This window comes from Diceros bicornis, chromosome 22 (assembly GCF_020826845.1).
Source record: "Diceros bicornis minor isolate mBicDic1 chromosome 22, mDicBic1.mat.cur, whole genome shotgun sequence".
NCBI classification, from domain to species: domain Eukaryota; kingdom Metazoa; phylum Chordata; class Mammalia; order Perissodactyla; family Rhinocerotidae; genus Diceros; species Diceros bicornis.
Window position 1 is genome coordinate 43,705,064 of NC_080761.1, and position 24,794 is coordinate 43,729,857.

Consider the following 24,794-nt stretch of genomic DNA (forward strand, 5'->3'; position numbering starts at 1 on the left):
CCAGAGATCTGGGTGCACATTTAGCAATGATCTGGGAAAAGCTGGACCACGTGAACACAGTCACCCCCAGAACCTAAGAAATGTGCTGAGTAAGAGTAACTGCATAGGGAATGAATGGTAACAAGCCTGCTCCTCCCCTTCATCTTTTAGAAAATCTGTCCATTGTCAAGAACGCAGTGAAAGATAATTAGAGCGACTGCCATTTGCAGTTAGACTGTCTCGGGTTTGAATCTTGACTTCATCACTTGGTACCTGTGCAGACTTGGATAAATCACTTAACGTCTCTAAAGCTCATTGTCGCTATTGGAAAGTGTGAATAATAAAAATGATAAATCTACATTCAAGAATTATTGATATCATACACTTTCCCGAAAATTTACAATCAGATGAAAAATGAAAATAGGAATTTGGACCCTTTGAGAAGCGCCACAATGTTGGCATCACCATTATTCCTGCTCTGGTCCTCCAAAGGATGGGGGCTTTAGGAAGTGGACAAGGTTGATGGTGATTGTTGCTGGTATCCTTACCCTCAGGGCTGTGAGTGTGTTATTTAGTTTCTAAAATTCATCGATCTGTCTTCGATCCCATGAAACATGACCAATAGGATCTGAGAGATGACCGTGTGCCAGGCACGTAGAAACCCTCCCCACAACCATGGATAGGAGTCATTACTGAGGAGAGAGTATAGACTCAGGTTAAGCAATTTTCCTTATAGCTCAAATGGTTCAACATGGCACCTGGAATTGAATCCAGGTCTTTCCGAGTTTAAAACCAGCATGATCTTGCCCCTCAATCTGCTGCCTTTCCACAGTGGAAAACCCCATGACAAGCAAATCTCCTTTACTGAGGGTGATGTGGACAGCAGCTTTTAACACAGGCGTCTTGTTCAATGTAAGCTGTGGCCTTGGAGTCATGAAAGGGACTGATTTCAAGTTTAGAACTACAGAAGGTCCTTGACATGGGTGTTACTGTGCCTGGATCTGCCAGCTTAACAGCAATCATGAATATGTTTTAGGTGTGACAAAATAAAAGCCTAATCACATTTCTCCCCTTGATGTCACTAAGTGAGTCAAAGGCATCATCATCTCACAATCTTCCAAGCTAGAAATATCACTGCCATCCCGCTCTGTATCCCTCTTATGCAATAGGTCACCAAATCCCATCTGAAACAGAAGTCTGATAAAATCCTTAAATGAATCTGAACACTTGTTGGAAGAACTGTGGAAGAAAGAACAAGTTGCCCATTCATCATACTGCTGTCATTTCAGCCTCAGAGATACAAGTTCTACAGAGGTTATTGACCCTGGATGGAAAAAATTACATTTCTAGCCTCATCATGAGCTACTCACCTCACTGAATCTTCCTCCTCAGTATATTTTCTTCTGGCTCTAAAAACATTGGTGCTTGGTCCCTTGCTATCTACTCTAACTGTCACCACTCTGGCTGCCATCCCAGCCATGCCAGTGCATCCTTATCACTTCAGCCCACACAGACAGTGCTCATTGTCATGTGATCATGACATAGCTCGTGTGATTCTACCTGGAGAAAATGTCCATTGAGTGTATGATTTCAGTGAATGCTTTCTGTGAAAGAAATTATTGATGTGTAGAACTTGAAAGCTATTGATGGGGGAGGTAGGTGAGCAAATTTGCATAGCAGAACTCAAGGATCTTTTGAGAAAACGGGAACCAAAAGCCCAACCCCTTCATCCCAAGTTTCAGTTATTAAAACTTGATTAATTGTCTTATTGTGGTGCTTGATACAACGTAAGTTGCAAGGAGGAGTCTAAAATTAAAACAATGAACTTGTAAAATTCTGTTACATAAAAACCTGTTAATCTGACTTACTGTTTGAATAGGTCTCTTTTACCCATGCATGATTTTGTAATATATGCATTGGTCATTTGGAAAATATTGGTTCACTGAGATATTCAGATCTTACAAATCAATGTAAACTGCAATTTATATAATCAAGTAATTCGTTTGTTAATATCACCACTGTTGTCATCACAAACATCTTTAAATATTGGGAAGCCGTCAAGTTCACAGTGGTAGATTTTCCGAAATTCTGATTTTCGATTGAAAGCTTCACTGTTATCATTGGCTACAAATATTTTCATTGAAGCGACAGGTTCACTTTATAAATATCTTGAGAATATGTCTGTCACATGCCCAAGTCTGAATAACCATAGTTTGTCTGTCTGTCATTCTTTCAAGTGAAAATGGATTCTGTGAAAGAGTGGCTAGTTTAGTTCACAACTCAGCAGATCATATAAGTGCTTTTCCTCAAAACAATCACCGTGCGTGCAGCAGAAGTGCTTGTCACACAGAATTTTAAAAAGACTAACACAGAGAAAATTAGAAAGATGTGTGCTCAAAAGAAAAGATTTAATAAAACTAATAAACTTACTATTTCATCAAGGGCATTCTTAAGTGAAATTGGCATTTTTTTTTTACTTTAAGTATATTACAGTGAAAATATAATTATTAGTCCATTTTGGTGCCACTGCCTTGACTGACACGTAGCCCCCAGCAGTATCGCCCACCACTGTTTTTGCACCATCAGTGCAAGTTGTTAATGTGGTGAAAAAGGCAAATAATGTCTTAATATTATTGTAAAAATAATTTTGACCTCGTGGATCCCCTGAAAGTCTCTTGGGGACCCGTAGGACCCAGAAACCACACTTTGAGAACTGCTGCTCTAATGAATTTCCCTGCACCAGCCCTGGTCAAGCCACTCTCTAGTTTTCAATCCTAAAGTAACTTTCCTCAGCTTTCAAGATAAAGTCTAACATCGCTATCATAGTCACTCATCGGGCCTCTTTCCATTTCTCCAGCCTCGCTACACGCCATACTCCCATCCGTCAGTAGAGTCCACCCACTCTGCTCATTTTCACTTCTTTAAATCTACCTTTCCTGCTACAGGGCCACATTCTGCAGTTTTTTTTTACTCTGGGAAATTTTGCTCTCTGCATGATACTTAACAAAATCCTACTCACCCTTCAATTCCCGTACTTCATATGACTTCCCTGGGGAAAACTGAAGTGTAGTCTAAATGATACTCACTGCCATGGATCTTTTCCTGCTCCTGTGTTGCCCAGATCTCAAATGTAAATACGTAATTACATCATAACTAATTCTTTAATGGCTTTGTTGTTTGCACCAATGTGAGCTCCATAAGGGCAGGAACACATCTCATACTCTAGACTCTATCCCCAAGGCCAGTGAATGAACGGATGAACTGCACCACATAATTTTATATTTAGTCTACAGAATTAAGACTTTGGGGAAGGTTGTTTTTTTAACAAAAGAAGATAAATGCCACAAAATAAATTTAATAAGTAAAAAAGTAACATCTTTATTAAAGAGGAGAATATGAACATATTATTATATACAAATAAAACATATAAATACAAATACTAAAAAAATGAAGAGATAAATTAATATAAATAAATAAATATTTTATAACGTGAGGTTCAGCCACAGGGTACTAGTTACATTTCCTCTAATTCTGAAAATACTTGAATAAAAATATGTTTAATATTACTGATAAAAATATGCCAAATAGGATTCAAATTATTTTATAGCTGAAGCAAAAAATAATAGTTTTGGAAATGACTGTGCAATTAAGAGTTTGAGCGAGGACATTCGTCACTGAGAATCAGGTTCCTTCTCACTTCCTGAGTTTTCTTATGAGCTCGTTGATGAAGAGAAAGTGCCTCCTGATTTCCACTCTGACCATCTCCCAGGCACAGTCACTGTATTTCTTCTCTTTCAGGTAGAGATGGATTCCCCGGAAGTACCTCTTCACGGCCAGTGTAGGGCCCACAGTTCCCAGGGCAGATCCTTCCTCTCCCGTCTCCTGCTCCAAACAGGTGTCCAGGTCTTCCAGCTGCCGATGGAGTCCAGTGCAGAGGTTGTCCAGGAGGGTCGTGTTCCAGGCAGCAGAGGAGCGCTCTGTGTGGAAGAGGTCGAAGATCTGCTGGAGCATCTCGTGGAGGACAGAGATGGCCTGGGCCTTCTGGAACTGGCTGCCATCCAGCTTCTCCTGGGGGAATTTGAAGTCGCTCCTGTACTTCAGACAGGAAAGAAGAGAGATTGTCTTCATTTGGTCCAGAGCTGTGAAGGTCTCCTGCTTTCTCAAGTCAAGGCTCTGAGGCAGGTAACAGCTAGTGGAGGAGATGGGGCTGGAGAAGATCATCACCAATGCCATCAGTGAAGAGACTGAAAAAGCCATTGGTAAGATCAAAGAAGACGCTCTTCTGGTTGAGATGGGAGATTGTGAGCTTTCCTCTAGCTTCTCTGAGTATCTTCTGTCTGTGTGCCTCTTAAATGTGGAGCACAAGAGTTTTCATTTTCTGAATTTTCCCCAGATCTTTGTACTTCCCCATTTTGGACTTTCCTTTCTCTTCAAGAGCCTGGAAAGTTGTCATTACTTTCAACTCTTTCTGTATTCTAACGGTAGAAGTGAAATTTATTTATTAAAAAATTAGTACCAATTCAAGGGAATGCTTATCCTCTTAGGAAAAACCAACTTTGAACTAATGAGAGAGCTATGTGGATCTTTCTGCCTGATGTTAAGAGCAACTTTTAAGGAGGCTTTGCTAGGCTTCTTTTGTAAATCTTCTTTCTGTCGCCATCTAGATATCCTTCTTGGAAGTGTTGATCAGGTGAGAAAGATGTCTGACCTTTATATGTGTAGATCTCACTTTATTCTCTGCCGCAAAGCATTCAGTTTGTCAAATTTGGTTTTATTTACTCTATTTAATTGAGAAAATTACTGAATATTTACTATGTGTCAATCATTACACAGAGTTCGGGCTGTACCAAGATCATTAAACCTCCAATCCTGCCCACAAGGAGAGTAAAGTGCAACCACTACGACCGTCCAGCTGTTCGAGCAGTTAGACCGTGTCTTTGCTGCTCTGTGGCAGCCTCTTTGTCCTAGCCCAGGCTATTGTCCTAGCTCTGCCGAAGTAATGGTTGAGCAATCCATTTTTTTCTTTGCTATTTTTACATCATTTCAAGATTCTTATCTCTTCTTTTGTATTTGTCTTTTAACTTTACAAAAGTTGTCCTAATGCTCCTGCAATCTTTTCTATTTCCACTATGAGGTTTATTGCAAAAAAAGGAAGAGAAAATGTAAGGGAAATGTAGAGATAACATATTTCCTGTATGATTTTCAAGACTCAGAACTTTCCTCTCTCTTTTAACATTCCTAGAAAGTAAAAGTAAGCAGTTAAGAAAAAGGAATGCACAAGGGAAATTTGAAAGTAAACGTGGAAAATGAAAAAAAAAGAAGTGACATCTTCTCTATCAAACCACAAAATGTCACTTAACTACACAGGTCGGGGATTCAGAGCTCTACAGAGTGACAGGTTTCAAACCAGCCCATGTGAGACAGTTGCAGCTGCAGACAGGTCCAGAGGAGAGCAGCTGGCTCTTCAAGGCAGGCTGTTACCTAAAGGGCTAGTTTCAGCTTTGCTAAATCAGAGAAAATAGTCATTTATTTATCTATGTGTCTGTTTACTTTTTATACTATCCACAGAGATTATCAGATTCCAAGGATTTAATCATACCAACACACCCTCAAAAGAGACTGGGTTACAGACTGGATGGCCATTTTATTAACGTGTGGGAGGTCAGCTGTTACCTGAAGGCAAATAGACTTTAGTCAAGTGGACAGGGTACTCCCTGTCACCTGTCACGTGAACACAGGCTCCTGTTCACATAAGAGATGAGATTAGAGATAAAAATATTTATTAGTGAGGTGGGAATTCAAGGAAGGGAAGCAGATTGTTTCAGGGAAACTTCCATCCAGTTCGCATAGTTGGACGGTTAGTTTTCTCCATTGTTGGAACAGCTAACAGATGTTGAGTGCTTGTTTTGTCCAGGCATCACTGTATGTACATTACATCATCCAATCTTCACAACAACCCAATGAAATAGATATGATTGTCATTTCCATGTAACAGAGGAGAAAACTGAGGTGCCCAAAGTCACATAGCCAGTGCTGACTGGAGCTGTGACATGGCCCCAGGCCTAGCCCCAGAGTCCACGTCCTAGCCACTAGATTGGGCTGTCTCCTCTGACAATGTTCTTCTTGTCTTAGATAAACACTGAGCAAGTTCTCACTCTCCAATTTCCATTTGTCTTCATCACCCAAAAGCACCATTCGCTGATTCCAGACACATTACAGTACACTGGAAAGGGCTATAGCGCCCTTTTCACTTGCTAAGTTCCCAGTCCTGCCTTTCACATGACCTGTTTTGTTGAGCACTACTGTTTCTTTGAAACTTCCTATTCCCATCTCAGATATTTGCGGAAAATATCCAGGAGGTTAAAGCATCCACTCAAAACTTATTCTTAATATCTTTGTTTTTAGAAGACTATCATTTTCTGACACTGTCCCCCCAAATTTTAGGCCTACTCCCTCATTGGAACATGTAGTCATTTTTGTACTTGCTGTGGGACAGAGAGCCCTCTGTGTGCCTCCTCTGTGACAGACACCTTGCTGGACACTCGAGATATGGCATTACAATCCTCAGGGAGCTTACAGTCTGTTAGGGTAGTCGGATGTCAAACAAATAGTTAGATGGATTACGTAATTACAAGCATACAGAGTGTAGCTAAAGGAGAATGCTTCAGGTTAATGAGGGGTAACGTGGAGGCAGAACAGTGTAGAGCTAAATACCACTTAGGGAATAAATCGAGGCTTCCAGAAAGTTAAGTAACCTCTCTGAGTTTCCATTTCCTCATTTGCAAAGTGTTAATAACTATAGTAATTATCTCATAGGGAAGCTGTGAAGATTGAGTGAAATAATGTTTGTAAAACATTTTGCTGAGAGACTGTATAATTAAAGATTGCTGCCATTAATATTAATAAAATAATCTGTATATTACAGATTCAGTGAAAACATGTGATCATAAGCTTTGAATACCATTGCAGCCCCATTATCCCTTAGCATGTGGTAGGATAGTACTTGTCAAAGGAGTATCTAAAGAGATGAGATTATCTGCATTACTGCACAATGACAAAGACAGAGTTTTTACTGGGGAAGGTTGTACTTGGTAGAGATCCGAGAGACTCACACACATGCAAACTTGACCATTTTAGGGAAACCAGCACCTAGGAAATTGCCTGGCAGACCATAAGTGCACCATAATTTATTTTTGACAAATCTTATCTGCAAAACAATGTCTTCAGTGAGTTTAAGATCAACTCAGGGGATATCTTTAAGATACATATACAGTTGAAATTTTTTAAAGAAGGACGAAAAGTGTAAATAAGGAAAAGATCAGAAAAATCAGAAAAAATATGAAAAATCTTCTCTTATAAGTGCTTTTATATTTCCTGCTGACCTGGAAAAGCCACCATTTATTATATGAATGTTTCTTCCTTCTCTGACTTAATCTAGGCTTTTCTCCCCAAGAACAATCTAGGAGGTGTGGAAACTATGTTGTAATATTGTGTAGATATTGCATTGGCACATGTAGTTTGGATTCCTCAGTCTAGGCACTCGTGTCAATAAGTGCACATTTTTAATTGACTTGGTAAAAAAAAAAAAAAGTAGAAAGGGAAAGGAAAGGACAAAAAATGGAAAAACCCAGAAAATGAAAGTTTCTATACTCACTATTTAAAAGGTACTCATTGCCCAAAGTCCTCAGAACTTGCTGCGACTTCCCCTTCAGGTAGTCTTGCAGAATCCTCCGGCTTCCCAATGGCCCTCCCAGTCTCTGTGCTGCTGGCCCTGGTGATGCTGTGCTCCAGCCCCGCCTGCCCTCTGGGCTGTGACCTGCCTCTGAGCCACGGCAATGAGGAAGCCTTCACACTTTTGAGTCAAATGGAGAGAATCTCCATTCGGTCGTGTCTGAAGGACAGGGCTGACTTCAGATTTCCGCAGATGCTTGTGGATGGGCACCAGCTTGAGAAGACGCAAGCCGCGGCTGTCGTGCACGAGACGCTCCAGCAGATCTTCCGCCTCTTCGGCACCAGCGGCTCTCCTGCGGCTTGGGATGACACCCTCCTGGACCAATTCCTCGTTGGACTTTATCAGCAGCTGGATGACCTGGAGACATGTTTGGGGAAGGAGACGAAGGTGCAACAGTCACCCCTGGGAAGTGAGAACTCCAGGCTGGCTGTGAAGGGGTACTTCCACAGAATCAGTCTGTATCTGAAAGAGAAAGAGCACAGCGCCTGCGCCTGGGAGGTGGTCAGGGTGGAAATCAGAAGGTGCTTCCTCTTCATGAACAAGCTCACAGGGAAACTCGGGAAATAAAGCGGACACTGAGTCTGAAAACAGTTCATCTGGCCACTAAATGGCTATCTTCTAAGACTCAAAGTGCAATCTGCATCCCTATTTTCATGCCAGATGAAAAATAAGTAATAGCCAATGTATGGGATTATCATAAAATTATATTGTGTTGTAAGTTAGAAGAAGTTGTTTAGAACAGAGAAATGCACAATCCGTTTGCTTTAGCTGAAAAAACTTTTGTAAATTTATTTATTTAAATTATTTGTAATATTTATGCTATTCATAGTATTTAAATATTTGTTGTTCATGACACTTGTTTAGTATTATACTTTTTCCACAACTGCTGTTCATTTTTAAGTTATGGGAAATAAAAGCAATTTTTAAAAACCAATTTTGCTTGCACAGACTTTTTGTATAAAAACCTCACCCTAAGCCTGATCCCACTAAGTAACCTAAGCAAGGTTCCTGAGTGAAGAGGGAATAGGTGGAGCCCAGCAACGGTCATAGCACAGTGGACATCTTGAGGAGGGATTGAATACGATTCCCTAAGGCATAGCTTAGAGGTGGAAGGGAGATCTGAGGACAAAAACCTAGGGCATGGACACCATTAGCCGCTCGGGGCCTCCAACAACTGGAGGTGCTTCAAGGTTAGTGAACCACCTAAACCAAGAGAAGTCAATCTAGACATGTGGACACTGGAGAACCTTGGAGAAGGCTGAGGAAGGGAGGGTGAGTAAGTTTTCGACTCTTGACCAGTCGTGATGTCTCATTTCTTATTCTTGTATTCTAAATATTTCAAGCACAGAATAGAAGGAAGTATCCCTCTAATCAAAATTAATTTAATCATAATGCACATTGAAATACACTTTTATTTTCCACGATGGCTCCATATTTATTATTTTATTTGACTCTCAAAACTCCCCTCTGCCAATTAGTTGTAATTTTTTTTATCATCACTATTCTTATTCACTTAACAAATATTGTTTGAACTCCTACATTGTACTATACATTAGGTGGGACACTAGGTGCTAGAGTACAAAGTTGAATAAGATTATACCCTGTACTCAAGTTGTTTATAGTCTTCTAGACAGCTGGCCTAAGGAGAAGAAAAGTGAGGTTAGCAAGTGGTATATCTTTGAAAAATAAAGAGAATGGACACACTAGCACCTCTCAGACTCAGAATCATTAGTATTAAATCTGAAATGGATTCTGATTAGTGTCTGGCAGAATTTTGTGTCAAATCCTGATTAGATGGGAGAAGATACCAGGAAGCAAACGACCGTTCACCAGACTGCGAGGAGACATCAAAGAATCCAAGGACAGGACCGGCCCTGTGGCTTAAGAGTTAAGTGCACAGGCTCCGCTGCTGGCGGCCCGGGTTCTGATCCAAGGCGCGCGACGCACCGCTTTTCCGGCCATGCTGGGGCCGCGTCGCACATGCAGCAACTAGAAGCATGTGCAGCTATGACATACAACAATCTACTAGGGGGCTTTGGGGGGAAAATAAATAAAATCTTAAAAAAAATAAAAAAGAATCCAAGGACAGAGGTCAGTAAGTGCTAGTACAGGTGACTGATGGTGACCACCTATAAAAGTGAAGGACACGTGACATCCAAATTGGCAAGGAAGAAATAAAACTCTCTATTCACAAATGACATGATCTTATTTTAGAAAATTTTAAAGAATCCACACACACAAAACTATTAGAGCTAATAAACGAATTCAGCAAAGTTACAAGATACAAGATCAACATGCAAAAACTAGGTTGTGTTTCTATAAACTAGCAATGAACAATCCAAAAAGGAAATTAAGAAAAAATATTCTATTTATAATAACATCAAAAAGAATCAAATTCTTAGGAATAAGTTTAACTAAGGAGGCACAAGATTGTAACGGAAAATTACAATACATTGCTAAAATAAATTAAAGAATACGGTATTAGTCAGTTCAAGCAGCCATAACGAGATATCACAGACTGGGTGGCTTAAACAACAGAAATTATTTTCTCACAGTTCTGAGAGCTAGAAGTTCAAGAGCAAGGTGTGATTAGGGTTGGTTTCTGGTGAGGCCTCTCTTCCCGGCAGGTAGAGAGCCACCTTCTTGCTGTGTCTTCACATAGGTTTCCCTCTGTGAACACAGAAAGAGAGAGACCTCTGGTGTCTCTCCTCTTCTTCTAAGGACACCAGACCTATCAGATTCGGGCCCCATCTCATTTACCCTTAATTACTTCCTCAAAGGCCCTATCTCCAAATAAGTCACTTTAGGGATTAGGGCTTCAACATATAACGTTTGAGGTAACACAATTCGGTACATAACAGAGACCTAAATAAATGAAAGGACATCCCATATTTATGAATTGAAAGATTTAAGATTATTTAGAAGGCAGTACTGCCCAAAGCAATCTACAGATTCAATGCAATCCCTCACTAAATCCCAATGGCCAGTTTTGCAGAAATGGGAAAGCCAAACCTAAATTTCATGTGGAATTGCAAAGGACTCTAATAGACAAAACAATCTTAAAAAAAATAAGAGCAAACTTGGAAGGTTCACATTCCTGATTTCAAAAGATACTACAAACTACAGTTATCCAAACAGTGTGATACTGGCAGAAAGGTAGACAAATAGACCAATGGAATAGAACTGAGAATCCAGAAATAAACCTATACATCTATGGTCAATTGATTTTTGACAAGGGTACCAAGACCGTTCAATGGGGAAAGAATGGTCTCTCCAACAAATGGTGCTGGGACAATTGGATATTCACATTGCAAAAGAATGAAGTTGGATCTTAACCTCATACCATACTGAAAAAAATCCAAAATGGATCAAAGATCTAAATGTAAAAACTAAGTCTACAAAACTCTTAGAAGAAAACATAGGGATAAATTTCCATGTCCTTGGTTTTGCCCATGGATTCTTAGGTAATACACTGAAAGCATAAGCAACAAAAGAAAAAAATAGATAAATTGGACTTAAAAGTTTCTGTGCATCAAAGGACATTATCAAGAAAGAGAAAAGGCAATCTGAAGAATGGGAGAAATACTTGCAAATAATGTATCTAATAAAGGTCTAGTATGCAGAATATATAAAGAACTCTTACAACTGAACAATAAAAAGGCAAACAAGTTACTTAAAAAATGGACAAAGGAGTTGAATAGATGTTCAAGATGGGCCCCTGAAGATCAGGAGACAGGCCCCTGAAGATACAGAAATGACCAACAAAACCATGAAAAGGTGCTCGACATCATTAATCATTAGGGACTTGCAAATAAAAACTATAATAAGATACCACCTCACATCCACTAAGATGGTTGTAATCAAATAAATGGAAAATAACTCCAAGTGCTGGTGAGGATATAGAGAAATTGGAACCCTCACACATTGTTGGTGAGAATGTAAAATGTTTCAGCTTCTGTGGCAAACAGTTTGTTGGTTCCTCAGAAAGTTAGGCATAAAATTACCATATGATCCAGAATGGTATGAATCACACGGTAATTTTTTGTGTTATATAAATTTTTGTGTTATGAAAATGTTCTCTTCTAGGTTATATACCACAAAAGAATTGAAAAGAAATATTCAAACAAATACTTGTATTTAAATGTTCTCAACAGCACTATTTACAATAGCCAAAAAGTGGAAACGATCTAATGCCCATTGATGGATGAATGGATAAACAAATGGTGGTATACCCATATAATGGAATATTATTCAGCCATAAAAAGGAGTGAAGTACTGGCAATCGCTGCAATGGGAATGGACCTTGAAAACATTATGCAAAGTGATGGAAGCCAGACACAAAAAGTCACTAACTGTATGATTCCATTTATATGAAACATACAAAATACGCAAATTCGTAGAGCCAGGAGGCAGACTGTGGTTGCCGGGGGCTGGGGAGGATGAGGGAATGCAGAGTGACAACTGCTTAATGTGTATGAAGTTTCTCTTTGGGGTGAACAAAAAGTTCTGGAACTAGATAGTGGTGATGGTTGCACAACACTGTGCAAGTAGTAAATACCACGGAATTGTACACCTTAAAATGGTTAGTAGACCTAGATGATCTTTTATTACTCTAATTATTTTCCATGTTCATGTCTTCCCAAAAAATTTTAAGTTCCCTAAGGGCAGGGAAGTATCAGATCCTTTTAACCCCAGTCACCTACTCCAGAACTTTAGGCAGAGGAACATTTATATGATTGCTGAGTAACTGGTCCTTTGGAGTAATTATCATGACTTCCCCTTTCACAACATCTCATCCTGTTTGCAGCGCAGTGCATGGAGGTCTTGAAAATTGTTAACAGAAGTGAAAAATTAAATCTATATATTTAGTAGTTGTCTTCACATAGTAATTAGTGTTTTTATGAATACCCCATTATTTCTAATTTTCTGTAGCATGCTAGTCTTGTCTTCTCCTTTGGACATAGGTTTCTTGCAGCCAAGAACCCTTCTTAGCCTCTTCCATGGTCTACTGCAGGACCTTGGGCAAGTTGCTTGAACTTTTTGTGGCTCTATTTTCACAGCTGTATTATGGGGTTAATAATAATGCTTAACCTCATAGCCTTATGAGGTAATGAGTCATGGGTGCAAAATACCTGGCACATAGGAATCACTCAGATGTGAGATATTTGTTATTGTTGTTGTTATTAATTGTGCACATAGTAGTTACTCAATAAATTATTATTCACCTCTGAGTTTGTTGTAGTAACTATATGAAGAAACTCAGATGCCTTGATCTTTTGTTAAAGCCTCTACATTTCAGGAGCTGGGGAGAAAGAACTGGTCAAAGATACAGAGAAACTGAGTGGGAACCCACCCCACAATGTCTCAAAAGCCAAAGGACAAGACTTTGGGGGGACAAAAGGGTGTTAAAAGTCTTCCATAGATAACAAGAACAAAAAAAACCCCAACTTCATTAAAAAATGGGCAAACAACTTGAACAGACATGTGTCCAAGGAAGATATACAAATGGCTAACAAGGACATGAATAGATACTCAACATCACTCATCTTTAGGGAAATGCAAATCAAAACCACAGTGAGACACCACCTCACACTCATTAGGATGGCTACTATCAAAGAAAAAGTGTTTGCGAGGATGTGGAGAAATTGGAACACTTGTGCTCTGGTGGTGAAAATGTAAAATGGTGCAGCCACAATGGAAAAATTAAGAAAGTTCCTCAAAAAATTAAAAATAGAATTACCATATGATCCAATAATTACACTTCCGAGTATACACCCAAAAAAGTGAAAGCATGGTCTATAAGAGATATCTGTGCACTCATGTTCACAGCGGCATTATTCACACTAGCAAAAAAGTAGAAGCAACTCAAGTGTCCATTGATGGATGAATAGATAAACAAAATGTGGTCTATCCATACAATGGAATATTATTCAGCCTTAAAAAGGAAGGAAATCTGACATGTGCTACAGCATGGATAAACCTTGAGGACATTATGCTAATTGAAATAAGCCAGTCACAAAAAGACAAATACTGTTTGATTTCACTTATATGAGGTACCTAGAGTAGTCAAATTCATAGATACAGAAAGTGGAATGGTGGTTAAAGAATTTCTTAAGTTTATTTATATTTACAAAATACACATGAATATATTATCATTGTTAAATTTTCAAACAATTCATTCAAGTAAAAAGCCCACCCTTGACCTCTTGGAGGATCCACCTCAATCCCACATTGCTGATAATCTAATGTGTATCCTTCTAGACATCTTCCCATGTATTTAGTAAATCTATCCATACAGAAATATTGAGTGTGTGTTACATAAATATTATTACTCCATATATATCAGTCTCTAATTTGTTTTTTTTTTTTTACCTAGTAACAGATCTTAGAGACTTCTCTCTATTAGTATGTAAAAATCTACTGCATTCGTTTTAACTGCTGCATTGTGTGTTACTGTGTAATTTCAATGCATTCCTAATCCATACTCAACAAGATTTTTAGATAAAACCTACAAGCTGACTGTAAAATGTGTCAAGAAGAAATAATTTACAAGAAAATCTGAGAAAGGATGAAAAAAACAGATGAACTTGACTTTTCAAATATCAAATGATTCTCTAATGTTAAAGAAATTGAAACCAAGTGGTATTATGATAAGAATAGACAAATCACTCAAAAAACCTGAATAGAGGTCAAGGGTAACACAATTTAATTCAGTGGACCTTTGCATAGAATAAAAGTGGCATTTCAAACCAGTGGAAAAAGTGGGTGTTGGGGCAACTAGCTAGTCATTTGAAAAACAGCATAATCCCTGTGTCGTATTCTTACAGGTTCTCCTTGCCGCTTTAGGTCTAAGTCTATAAACAAAAGTAGAGAGGGAGAGACAAATGCAAGCTAGATATGGTCACGTGACACAACTCTAGACAATGAGATTTGGGGGAAGTCTGCAGGGAACTTTTAGGAAGAATGTCAGCTCTTATTCCTCTCTCCCTGCTGGGGACGCCCTTGTAGGGATTTGATGCCTGGGGCTGGTGGAGCTGTCCTGTGCCCGTCAGTAAGACCAAGAGAGTCACAGAGATGCAAGTCCTGCACACTCGCAGCTTTGACTGGCTGATCTAACCCTGCAACCATCACCCTAACAGACTTCCAAACTGGGATACACAGCTGCCTTCATTCTTTTAGCCTCTATTAACTGAGTTGTCTGTTAGTTACAACAGAAAGCACTCCTAATAGATGTAATAACAGTGATCAGATTTAAGCTCCTTCTTCAAGCCTCAGTAGGCTAAGATATGGCTTTTTCATTAATCCAGCGTTTCGGGGCAACCATTGAGACTGGTTTTTGGTTTTTCTCCTTTTTACGCAGTAAATTACAGGAACAGAATTTCTCATCTTGAATTATCATTAATAGCCTGGATAAATTCTGGTTGTTTATTTTTTGTTTGTTTGTTTTGGTGAGGAAGACTGGCCCTGAGCTAGCATCTATTGCCAATCCTCCTCTTTTTGCTGAGGAAGATCCGCCCTGGGCTAACATCCACGCCCATCTTCCTCTGCTTAATATGTGGGTTGCCTGCCACAGCATGGCTTGATAAGCTGTGCATAGTTCTGTGCGAGGATCCGAACCTGCAAAGCTCAGGCCGCAAAAGCGGAGTGCAAGAACTTAACCACTACGCCACTGGGCTGGCCCCTAGTTGTTTATTTTTAATTCACCTTTGAGTCTGAGTTAACGTGGTATTTTTATCTTCATGTTTATAAATAAAAATGTCCCATGATTTTCTCTTCTGATTTTGTTATCCAGGTTTATAACAGCCTTGTAAAATGAGTTGAATAGCTTTCCATCTCTTTCCATACCCTGTTAAAATAGGAACTAAATATGTTTTAGTGAGTAGTTCTATGATATAATTTCCCACTTTGCTGTCTCTTCAAGACATGTCAGTGAAGACCTATACTGCTCTTTAAAGACTTTTGAGGATGGATTTCTATTTCTTTTGGATGCAACACTATGCAGAAAAGAGACTCAGAAGTAGCAAGAAGACTCTCATGCATTGGGGCTAAACTTGTCTAAAACAATATTTAAGTTTTATCAAAACTTGTATGCTAAAGCTTATCAAAATTGTATTCTAGTTTGAGTTTTATTTGTCTTCCTTTGTTCACATTGCTAGCAATGTGCTCATGGATGTGGCAGGTGCTTGAATTCTTGTCAAGAGAACTTATGAAATGGACTCTCAGCAAATAGTGCTGAGACAACCCCTTGCAATTTGACAGTCAGGAGCTCATCAAAGCACATATTCCTAGCATAGTCTTTATTCAATAAACAATACTTAAGTTCTGACCATGGGCTAGACACTGTGATAATGACTGAGGATACAAAGTTCAGACTCAAAAAGTCTAATCTTCTGGAACAGACAGAAAAAATTAACCGTCAATTACAGAACAGAGTGGTAAGTGTTCTAATGGAAGTGCTGTATTTGCAAAGAGCCATAGGCCCGGGGGCGAGGGGTGGTAAAATGGAGAGACATCATCAATCATTGGTACTTTAGAACTGATAGAGAGATATGGAAAGACATTAAAGAATTGGACAATGGGAGGAGGGCCAGAGATGTGCCATTTGGAAGCAAGAGCTAAACCAAAGGGTTGGCAAAATCGGACATTGTATAATAATAAGAAATGAATAAGAAATAAGAGCTAGGAACAAGATCAAGTTTCTGTCCTTACAGCGGATCTAGCAATAAGAGATGGGAACGTTACACCAGGCCTTGAATGTTCCTGCTAAAACTTGGAGCTCAGAATACAATTGGTAAATTTCTTAACACAGGAAAGGAAAAGAGACCTCACTGTGTCCAGTTTCCTTATCTGTAAAATTAAGATAATCGTAGTACCACTGCAGAAAACTGTGCTGAGGATTATTGCTTCAATTTATGTAACATGCTGAGAATGGTATCAGGCCCTTAGTAAGTGCTCCTTCTATGGCAGCTCTTCTATTTGAATCTGGTTAGAAGACCATTCCCTGATGTTCTAGGTCTGTGGGCAGGAAGATGAGGGGCTTCCAAGAGAGCTGTCCAGGAGTCTCTTCTGTGCCAGCTCAACCACGGCACAAGGGAGAGGAGAAATAGCCATTGCCTTGGGTGACGGGGCCAAGTGAGTCACAGCAAATATCCTGGAGTTCTAGACAGAGCCATTTCTCCTCGGCACACACCAGCTGTCTACGAGGACACACCTTCCCACATCGGTTTCCTGTTTCCCCCTCACGTTCAGGGGATAAAAGTTTCCACCAGAGTAACACAGGCATCTTGGCAGGCAGCCAGAGGAATCCTCTGCTCTGCAAAGATTCAGTGAGCTCGACTCAGCCAAGCCACCAGGCCAGAGGGGAAGCTCAGCCTCATTCTTCAAATCCAGTCTGACTACTAGCATTTAGTTTCCTTTTCACTTGCTGCCTCAAGCTCGCTGTTATTTCTGCATCCCCTCGGGTCATTACTCAATCCCTGATGATGCAACAAAACGAAACGTAATTGTACGTTTCAATTATTTAGGAAGTTTTGCTTTTGGCTCTTTCATTTTAAAGACGATCCAGAAACTGCTTCAGAGACAGGAAACTCAGACGGAACTTAGACTATAAGACACGCCCACGTGTTAGCAGAGGGCGGGTGCTGATGCTTATTCAGGAGCTGCTGTACACGTGTTGCCTGTTTAACCCTCTTCTCAACCTCAGGCCTGGCTCAACCTACCCTAAGAGTGGTTGTGAGAATTAAATAAGTGCAGCTCAGAGAACAGCTTGGGATCTGAAGGGAAGAGTAAATCCAGGCTTGGTGGGGCCTGGCATCTGTGTCTGAGCCGGCCTATCTGGAGTCTCCAGCAGCACGGGGAGGCCTGGCAGCAAATGGGGGGAGACATTGGGTAGGCAGCCCCTGTGTGTCCCTGGGCCACCAACCTGTTGATGGGAGCATTCCAAGTGTGGCAGGGGGCACAGACTGTAGGAGCCTCTGGTTGCTTGTCTGTATTGGACGCGAGGTGCAGTTAGCAAGAGTGAGGCAGGACCCGCAGCACAGTGGCTTCCTCCCAGTTGGATCCTGAGGTGACCAGGAGGAAACTGAGGAATGAGTCTCGTCAAAGGCCTGTGACAAGACATCCAGGATGTGGGAAACGGAAAAAGAAGAGAGAAGAGTCTGAAACCAGGGCACATAGGCCTCAGCCGCACATTCCGCCTCTTCACACCAGGTAGGAGGCCTGAAGGTTGATTCGCTACATCACCAGCTGCTGGCCTGTGGTTATGGGGAAACCCCAGCCTGGGTAGAATCAGCCTCGGGCACTGAGGGAGGATGAGGGTGAGACAGCAGGTGGAAGACTAGGGGAGTCGGACTCTTCCTTCCCACTGAAGACAGCTTTTCCACGTGGTTCCAGTTTCATAGGAATTCTCTAGGTTGCCGAGCAAAACTTCTCCAGTGAAATTAGGATTTTGGTGAGATTACCATTCATTTTATTATTGTGGAGAGTATTGTTTTCGAAACAAGTTCCTTCTCCTTTCCTGTGTCTTCATTACCTCCCATCCTCATCCAGTGGGCTTTACTCCAGTATAATCTCACTCCACAGTAACTACCAAAGGTCTGGAAAAATATCACATTTGTTCTTCTTAGATTTGAATAAAACAACCAATAAAGAGAGAGATTAACGTTATTATAAACCCGTAATACTCATCCTCAATTAGCCACCCAAATAGGTACTTGCCAATATTATCAACATCAGCAGTTTTCAAATGCTTTAGTATCAGGACCTACGGATACTCTTAAAAATTATAAAGATCCCCAAAGACATCGTCCTTATGGAAGTTATATTTATTGATATTTACCACATTGGAAATTAAAGCTGAGAATATTTTAGATATTTATTCTTCTAAAAATAACAAAAAGAAACTCATACAACTTAACACAAAAATCTGTTTTTTACGTGTGTGCGTGTGAGGAAGATCAGCCCTGAGCTAACATCCATTGCCAATCCGCCTCTTTTTTGCTGAGGAAGATTGGCCCTGAGCTAACATCTGTGCCCATCTTGCTCCACCATGTGTATGGGACGCCACCTCAGCACGGCTTGACATGCAGTGTGTAGTTCTGCACCCGGGATCCCAATAGGCAAACCCTGGGCCACCGAAGTGGAGCCCACGAACCTAACCACTGTGCCACCAGGCCAGCCCCCAGAAACCTGTTTTTATGAAAAATAACTACATTTTCCAAAACAAAAAAAAATGTAATGAAAGTGTTTTAAAGATTTTCAAATCTCCTGAACGTCTGGCTTACTAGAAGACATCTGGGTTGTCAAATCTGCTCTGCATTCAATCTGTTGTGATATGTTGTTTTGTTTCAAGCCTTTGAAGGAAATCCAGTCTCGCACAGACATGTAGTTACGAAATGGAGGACCTTGAAGTCCTCCGAAAGTGTCTGGGAACCCCAGGGACCCTCATATTACACTTTGAGAATCACGTATATATATCATCATTATACAAGGTTGAAAGGATACTTACTGCCCACAGTGAGTTTGAATTTCTGTTCATCTTCTACCTATTTTCCAATTCTGCTTCTTTTCCTTATAATTTAGAAAGCCAAGAAGTATGGGAAAACATACTCTCGTGGTTGATACCGTTGATACTGTTCAGGGTTATCAGCTAAAATATTTAGATAAGAGTAAGTATACATTTACAGCTTTGATTCTTATTTAGTAACCTTCTTTTATTGTGAAATATAACATTCATACACAAACATGTACAAAAGATAAGTATAAATTTTAATGAATAATTAAGGCAAATACTCATGTAACCACCAACCGATAAAAACAATCAACTGTTGCAACATTCTGGAAGCCTCACCACCATCACCATCCCATGTGCCCTTTCTTGGACACAACTCCATCCCTCCCCACCAGAGGTAACTGCTATCCTGAATTTTATGCTGATCACTTCCTCACTTTCCTTTATAATTTTACCCAAATCATACAGTCTGGTTTCCCCTGTTTTTAAACTTTATATAAATGGAATATGTATTCTTTTGAGCTTAATTTCTTTTACTCACCATTATGTTGGTAAGTTTTATCCCTGTTTGTGCATATAGTTGTAGTTCTCATTTCTGTCATTATTTATGATCCTATTAGATGCATGGACTACAATATATTTAACCATACAGCTTTTAAGGGATATTTGGGATGTTTCTAGTTTGGGACTATTATAACTAGCACTGCAATGAATATTCTTGTACATATATCCTGAGGCATAGCTGGACGATTTTTTTCCAGGGTAATTCCTAAGAGTATAGGTACTGAGTCATAGGCTATGCATGTTTTCAGCTTTGCTAGATAAAGCCTTAATGTTTTCCATGGTGGTTGGACAAATTTACACACCTAACAGGAGCGGATGAGAGTCCTTGTTGCTCCATATCGTCATCACACTTGGTATTTTCAGTCCTTTAATTTTTTCACTTGCATCCAATGTATTTGTTTATCTAAAAATCTGAAAAATCAACAAAAAACATTTAGACATAGTGTTTACGAAGTTCCCCAGATACAAAATAAAATTAGTAACTTTCATATATGTGTGTGTGTGGAATGAAAAGTTAGCCCCTTCAAAATTAGAAAATGCAATGAAAAAATCATTTCATTCATAATTGTAATAATGATGATAATGTATAAAATATGTTTGGAATAAACCTCACAAAGAACGTGCAAGACATACAGTCAATCCAACAGTAAAACTTTATTAAAAGACGTTTTGAAAAAGCCCAATAAAATGGCAAGATTCACCATTTTTCTTTATGAATTGATTAATAAATATTTGCTAAATATTTATTTGATACATGAATGTGTGTGTCTCAGGGGAAGGCTGGCCTAGGCAGCCTCCTATTGCAGACTCTGAGTGCCCTTGTTAATGATGCGGCCAGCCCACCACGTACTTAAATGTCCCTTGCTCACTGACAAAAAGAACAAGTGGGAGAAGCTGCTTGACCCTCATTGGTGTTGAAGGTGAAAAAAATCAGTCTCGACTTAAGGGAAAAAACTATGTAATATTTTTCACTCGTTTCTGGCCACCTTATTTGAATCAAAAATTTAAGTATAGGCTTGTACTTAGAGGCCAAGGAAAAGATGAAGTTGACCTTGACCTGACAAGGCTACTTTAAAAAAAAAATAATGTCCCTACTTTATTCATATTTCCCTAGATTTTACCCAATGTTCTTTTTCTGTTCTGAGATCACGTTCAGGATGCCACATTATATTTAATTGTCCTGTCTTCTTAGGTTCCTCTTGGCTGCGACAATTTCTCAGTAGTAGACTTTTTATTTTATTGTCAATGGTATCATTTTTAAATGTCATTTTCCATTTTTTGTTGCTAGTAAAGAGGCAATTGATTTCTAATATAGACCCTGTGCTCAGTGACCTTGCCAAATTTATTTTGAAAATCTAACAATTTATCTATAGTTTTTTTTGTATTTTGCATGTACACAATTACATCATCTGTAGATAATGAAAAAAATATCTGAGACAGTCAGCGAGAGATTTGAACAGACCCCTCACAAAGAAACTATCCAAATGACCAATAAACATATGAAAATATACTGAACCTTATTAATAATCAAGGAATACAAGCTAAAACTGGAATAAGATATCACTATACACCACTGGAATGGCTACAATTCAAAAGACCAGCAATACCAAGGGTTGACAAGAGTGTCATGCCGTTGTAACTTCCATATGCTGACAGTGAGAGTGGAAATTGGTACAAACATTTGGGAAATATGTTTGATGTTATCTACCAAATCTGGACATACGCATATTCTATACCGAGCTGCGTCATCGTAGGCATATACCCAACAGAAATGTGTACAAAAGTGCAGCAAAAGATACATACAAGTGTGTTCATAGCAGAATTAATTATAATGACAAAAAGTCAGGAGGAAAAAAATCCCGAATGTTCATCAGTAGTGAAAAGGATAAAACAGTGCGGCATTTCTAAATGGGTATGACACATTCGTGCGGCAAATTGCGTACAACAACATGGATGAATCTCACGGACATATTAGTGAAGGAAAGAATACATTTATACAAAGTTCAAAAACAGGCAGAATATACGGTGTTAAAAGGCAGTCGTGATGCTAGGGGAGGAGAGTAGTGATGGGGCCGGAGGGAATAATGATTGGCAGGTTTGTTCTGTTGGTAGTGTTTACATCTTCTCTTAGTTTGTGGTTACAAAGGTAGGCATAAGTTTTTATTTTGTAATAATTTGTTAAGCTGTATTCTTAAGATTTGTGCATGATTTGCTATGTTTCTTATATACACTCTTTTTCAAAAGGAGGAATAGGGAATTCTTCCTTTTATCAAATTAAGAGAGTATCAAAATATTCTCTTAATATAGATTTTGCTGCCCCTTTCAAGATATCTCTGAAAGACGTTTTTTGGCTTAATTTCTGTTTTGCCGCTGCTCGTGAACTTCTCGATAATCTTCATCTTGTCTAATTTATCATTTTTGTAGGGCCCTTCTCCTTGAAGAAATAATTGAAGAGATGAGGAGGAGAAGACAACTGTAATTTTGATTTCTGGATACATAATTGTCTTGCACAGAGAACTATATAGAAAAAGAAGAGGAGGAACCTCTTCTACTCTGTGAGGTTTGTGGCAAAGCAGCTGCAAGTTCAAACGGTGATTTCAATTGGCTACAAACGTCATCCTAGTTTTACTTTCTGAATGTCAGTCCGCCTCTGAAAATCCTCATTAACCAGAAGAAACTGGTACAGGAACCGGAAGTAGCTCTCTGCACCACAGAAAGTTGGTCGCAGAGGACACGGGCAAAAACAATCTCCACACAGGGGTGAAGCGAAAAAGGGCTTCAAATAACAAAGGAAAAAGTGCCAGAAAAGGGCCCCGGGCATTAATCTTTGCAATGCAGGTACACATCAGGCCAGGTGAAGAGAGAGATTTCCCTGGGAGAGACAGGATTATGCGAGTTTTCCTGGTTTTGTGATAAAATTCGGATAAATTAGGAGAAATGAAACGAAAGAGACGGTGTCTTACAAAAGAAGAGATTTTTAACCCATTCATATGTGGGCTTCTGCAGTGAATACCACCAGACCCTCAGGGGAAGGGGTAGAGGACAAACTTCTTGAGGTGACTGGAAGAGACGTGTTAGGAAGCACCTCATGAAGACAAGAGCAAGAACTGGGAAGAGGACAAAGAGAAGAAACCAGAAACAAGAATCCCCTTTTTATTATTCTGCATCCATCCCTTTTCTTGCAATTCCCCAGCCATGGCCTCTGTTTTCAAGCTCCGCAGTCATGAGAGCGTCTGGGCAGTACAAACGCTACCCTGTGCCCTTCAAGGGCCTCCACAGGACACCTCAAGCCGATTTTTCCACTCTCAGTCCCCTTGACTCCCAACACTCAGCCTGTCCACAAATTTGAAGTTCCTTCTATTTGCTCCTAGCAAACGTGTCCATGCTCCTGGTTCTGTTCGTGCTGGTCCCTGCACCAGGAGCTGTACTGGCCATTATGGTAGCCATTAACCTCATGCGGCCCGTTGAGCACTTGACTAGTCCCACGAGCTGTACTATGAATGTAAAAATATGCATCACATTTGAAGACGGTATGACAAAGAATTATCTCATTAATAATTTTATATTGATTACATGTTGAAATGATAATATTTGGATATATTATGTTAAATAACATATACTATTAAAATTAACTTCACTTGTTTCTTTTTACTCTTTTAATGTGGCTACTAGAAAGTTTTAAAATGTTTATGTGGCTTGCATTATATTTGCATTGGGCAGCGCTGATCTAGAATGCCCTCCACCATGTCACCTTCAGCACAGTCCCCTCTGCCTGTGGAACTCACACCACTTCATTAGGCACACTGCCCGCACTAAGTGCATTGAGAGCCTCTTTATCCTCCGATCAGCTGTAATTCCTTTTTCCTTTGAGAGTCACCATTGCCACCATGGTTGGCACCATGTAACTATCTCTAGGGGCTGGCCTGGTCTACTTCATATTCTAACTGTGGTATGCAGGAAAACGCACAAGTTTGAATGCCATCCACCTACCTTATTAGCTGTGTGTATCTTGGGCACATTACTTAGCCTCTCTGAACCTCAGTTTCCTCCTCTATAAAATGAAGAAAATAATAACCCATCTTAAATGTTTACTATGAGGATTATTCAGAGATTGACTCACGGTAAGTGCTCAATATATGGTAACTAACACTACTGTTACTACCGCCACCGCTATTATTTTTATTCCATTAGGTTATGAACACTTTCTGCATGGAGGATCAGAGGCCACTGGATGTGGGGAAGGTGAGGAGTCCCTCTGTCACACCTGGGGAGGTCAGCTCTACACGAGTGTGCGAGTCACCCCAGAGGGCCAGGCCCCCGTGACCAGACTCCTGGGACGACCTCCGTCCCCGAGTGCACTGGACCAGCTCTAGTCTGACTGACCTCTGCGACTCCTTGCATTGGCCTTTGTGCTGTGAGCCGTGGATCATTCAGGCTAATCCAAGGATCCTTTTCAAAGAGAAACACCCTGAGGAATTACTCAGTGACTGACTTTACTGGGCATCTGAAAGTGGAACAGCTGAGAGATGCCTTTGCTTTTTCCAAAACTCCTTGTGCAGAACCCATGAGATGGCTGAGGGTCTGTTCAGAGCTGGCGTGCACAGGTCAAGAGGCCAGAAGGAATGAAACCCACGGAAGAAGCAGAATAACCAGAAAGGCTGGGCCTTGTTCATTCTTTTTTTAGTGTAGATTAATGAAATGAAAGAGATAATGAAAGAACATAGAATGAAATGAACACGTTCTATAATGAAAGAAGACGTTCACTGCTGAAAAGTTGGAAAACCACACAAAGGAAAAAGAAAAAATATCACTTTTAGTTTTGTAGGTCAAACACAATCACTATTAAAATGTTAGTATATTTCCTTTTATTATTTTTCTCTATATACTTTTACACAGCTGCATTGTATGTAAAAAAGACCTGCTTTTGAATATAACTGGGTGCTTTTAATATTCTAATAATATATGTTCATTATAGAAAAAATTTAAATGTGAATAAAACAAAAGAAAGGT

At 39.8% G+C, this 24,794-nt stretch overlaps 2 protein-coding genes across 2 annotated transcripts; one reads left to right on the forward strand and one right to left on the reverse strand.

The window, feature by feature from the left end:
* Positions 1-3,672: 3,672 nt before the first annotated feature.
* On the reverse strand, positions 3,673-4,278 carry LOC131419804 (interferon omega-1-like). The gene has a single exon (XM_058565335.1). The coding sequence runs from the start codon at positions 4,234-4,236 to the stop codon at positions 3,673-3,675; it is 564 nt and encodes a 187-aa protein (XP_058421318.1). The 5' UTR covers positions 4,237-4,278.
* Positions 4,279-7,720: 3,442 nt separating this feature from the next.
* On the forward strand, positions 7,721-8,278 carry LOC131419805 (interferon alpha-2-like). The gene has a single exon (XM_058565336.1). It carries the CDS (start codon positions 7,721-7,723, stop codon positions 8,276-8,278), a length of 558 nt encoding a protein of 185 aa, XP_058421319.1.
* Positions 8,279-24,794: the final 16,516 nt, after the last annotated feature.

Bases quoted from the DNA above. Each gene is read 5' to 3' on its own strand.
- LOC131419804 (XM_058565335.1), bottom strand. From the start codon at position 4,236: ATGGCTTTTTCAGTCTCTTCACTGATGGCATTGGTGATGATCTTCTCC.
- LOC131419805 (XM_058565336.1), top strand. From the start codon at position 7,721: ATGGCCCTCCCAGTCTCTGTGCTGCTGGCCCTGGTGATGCTGTGCTCC.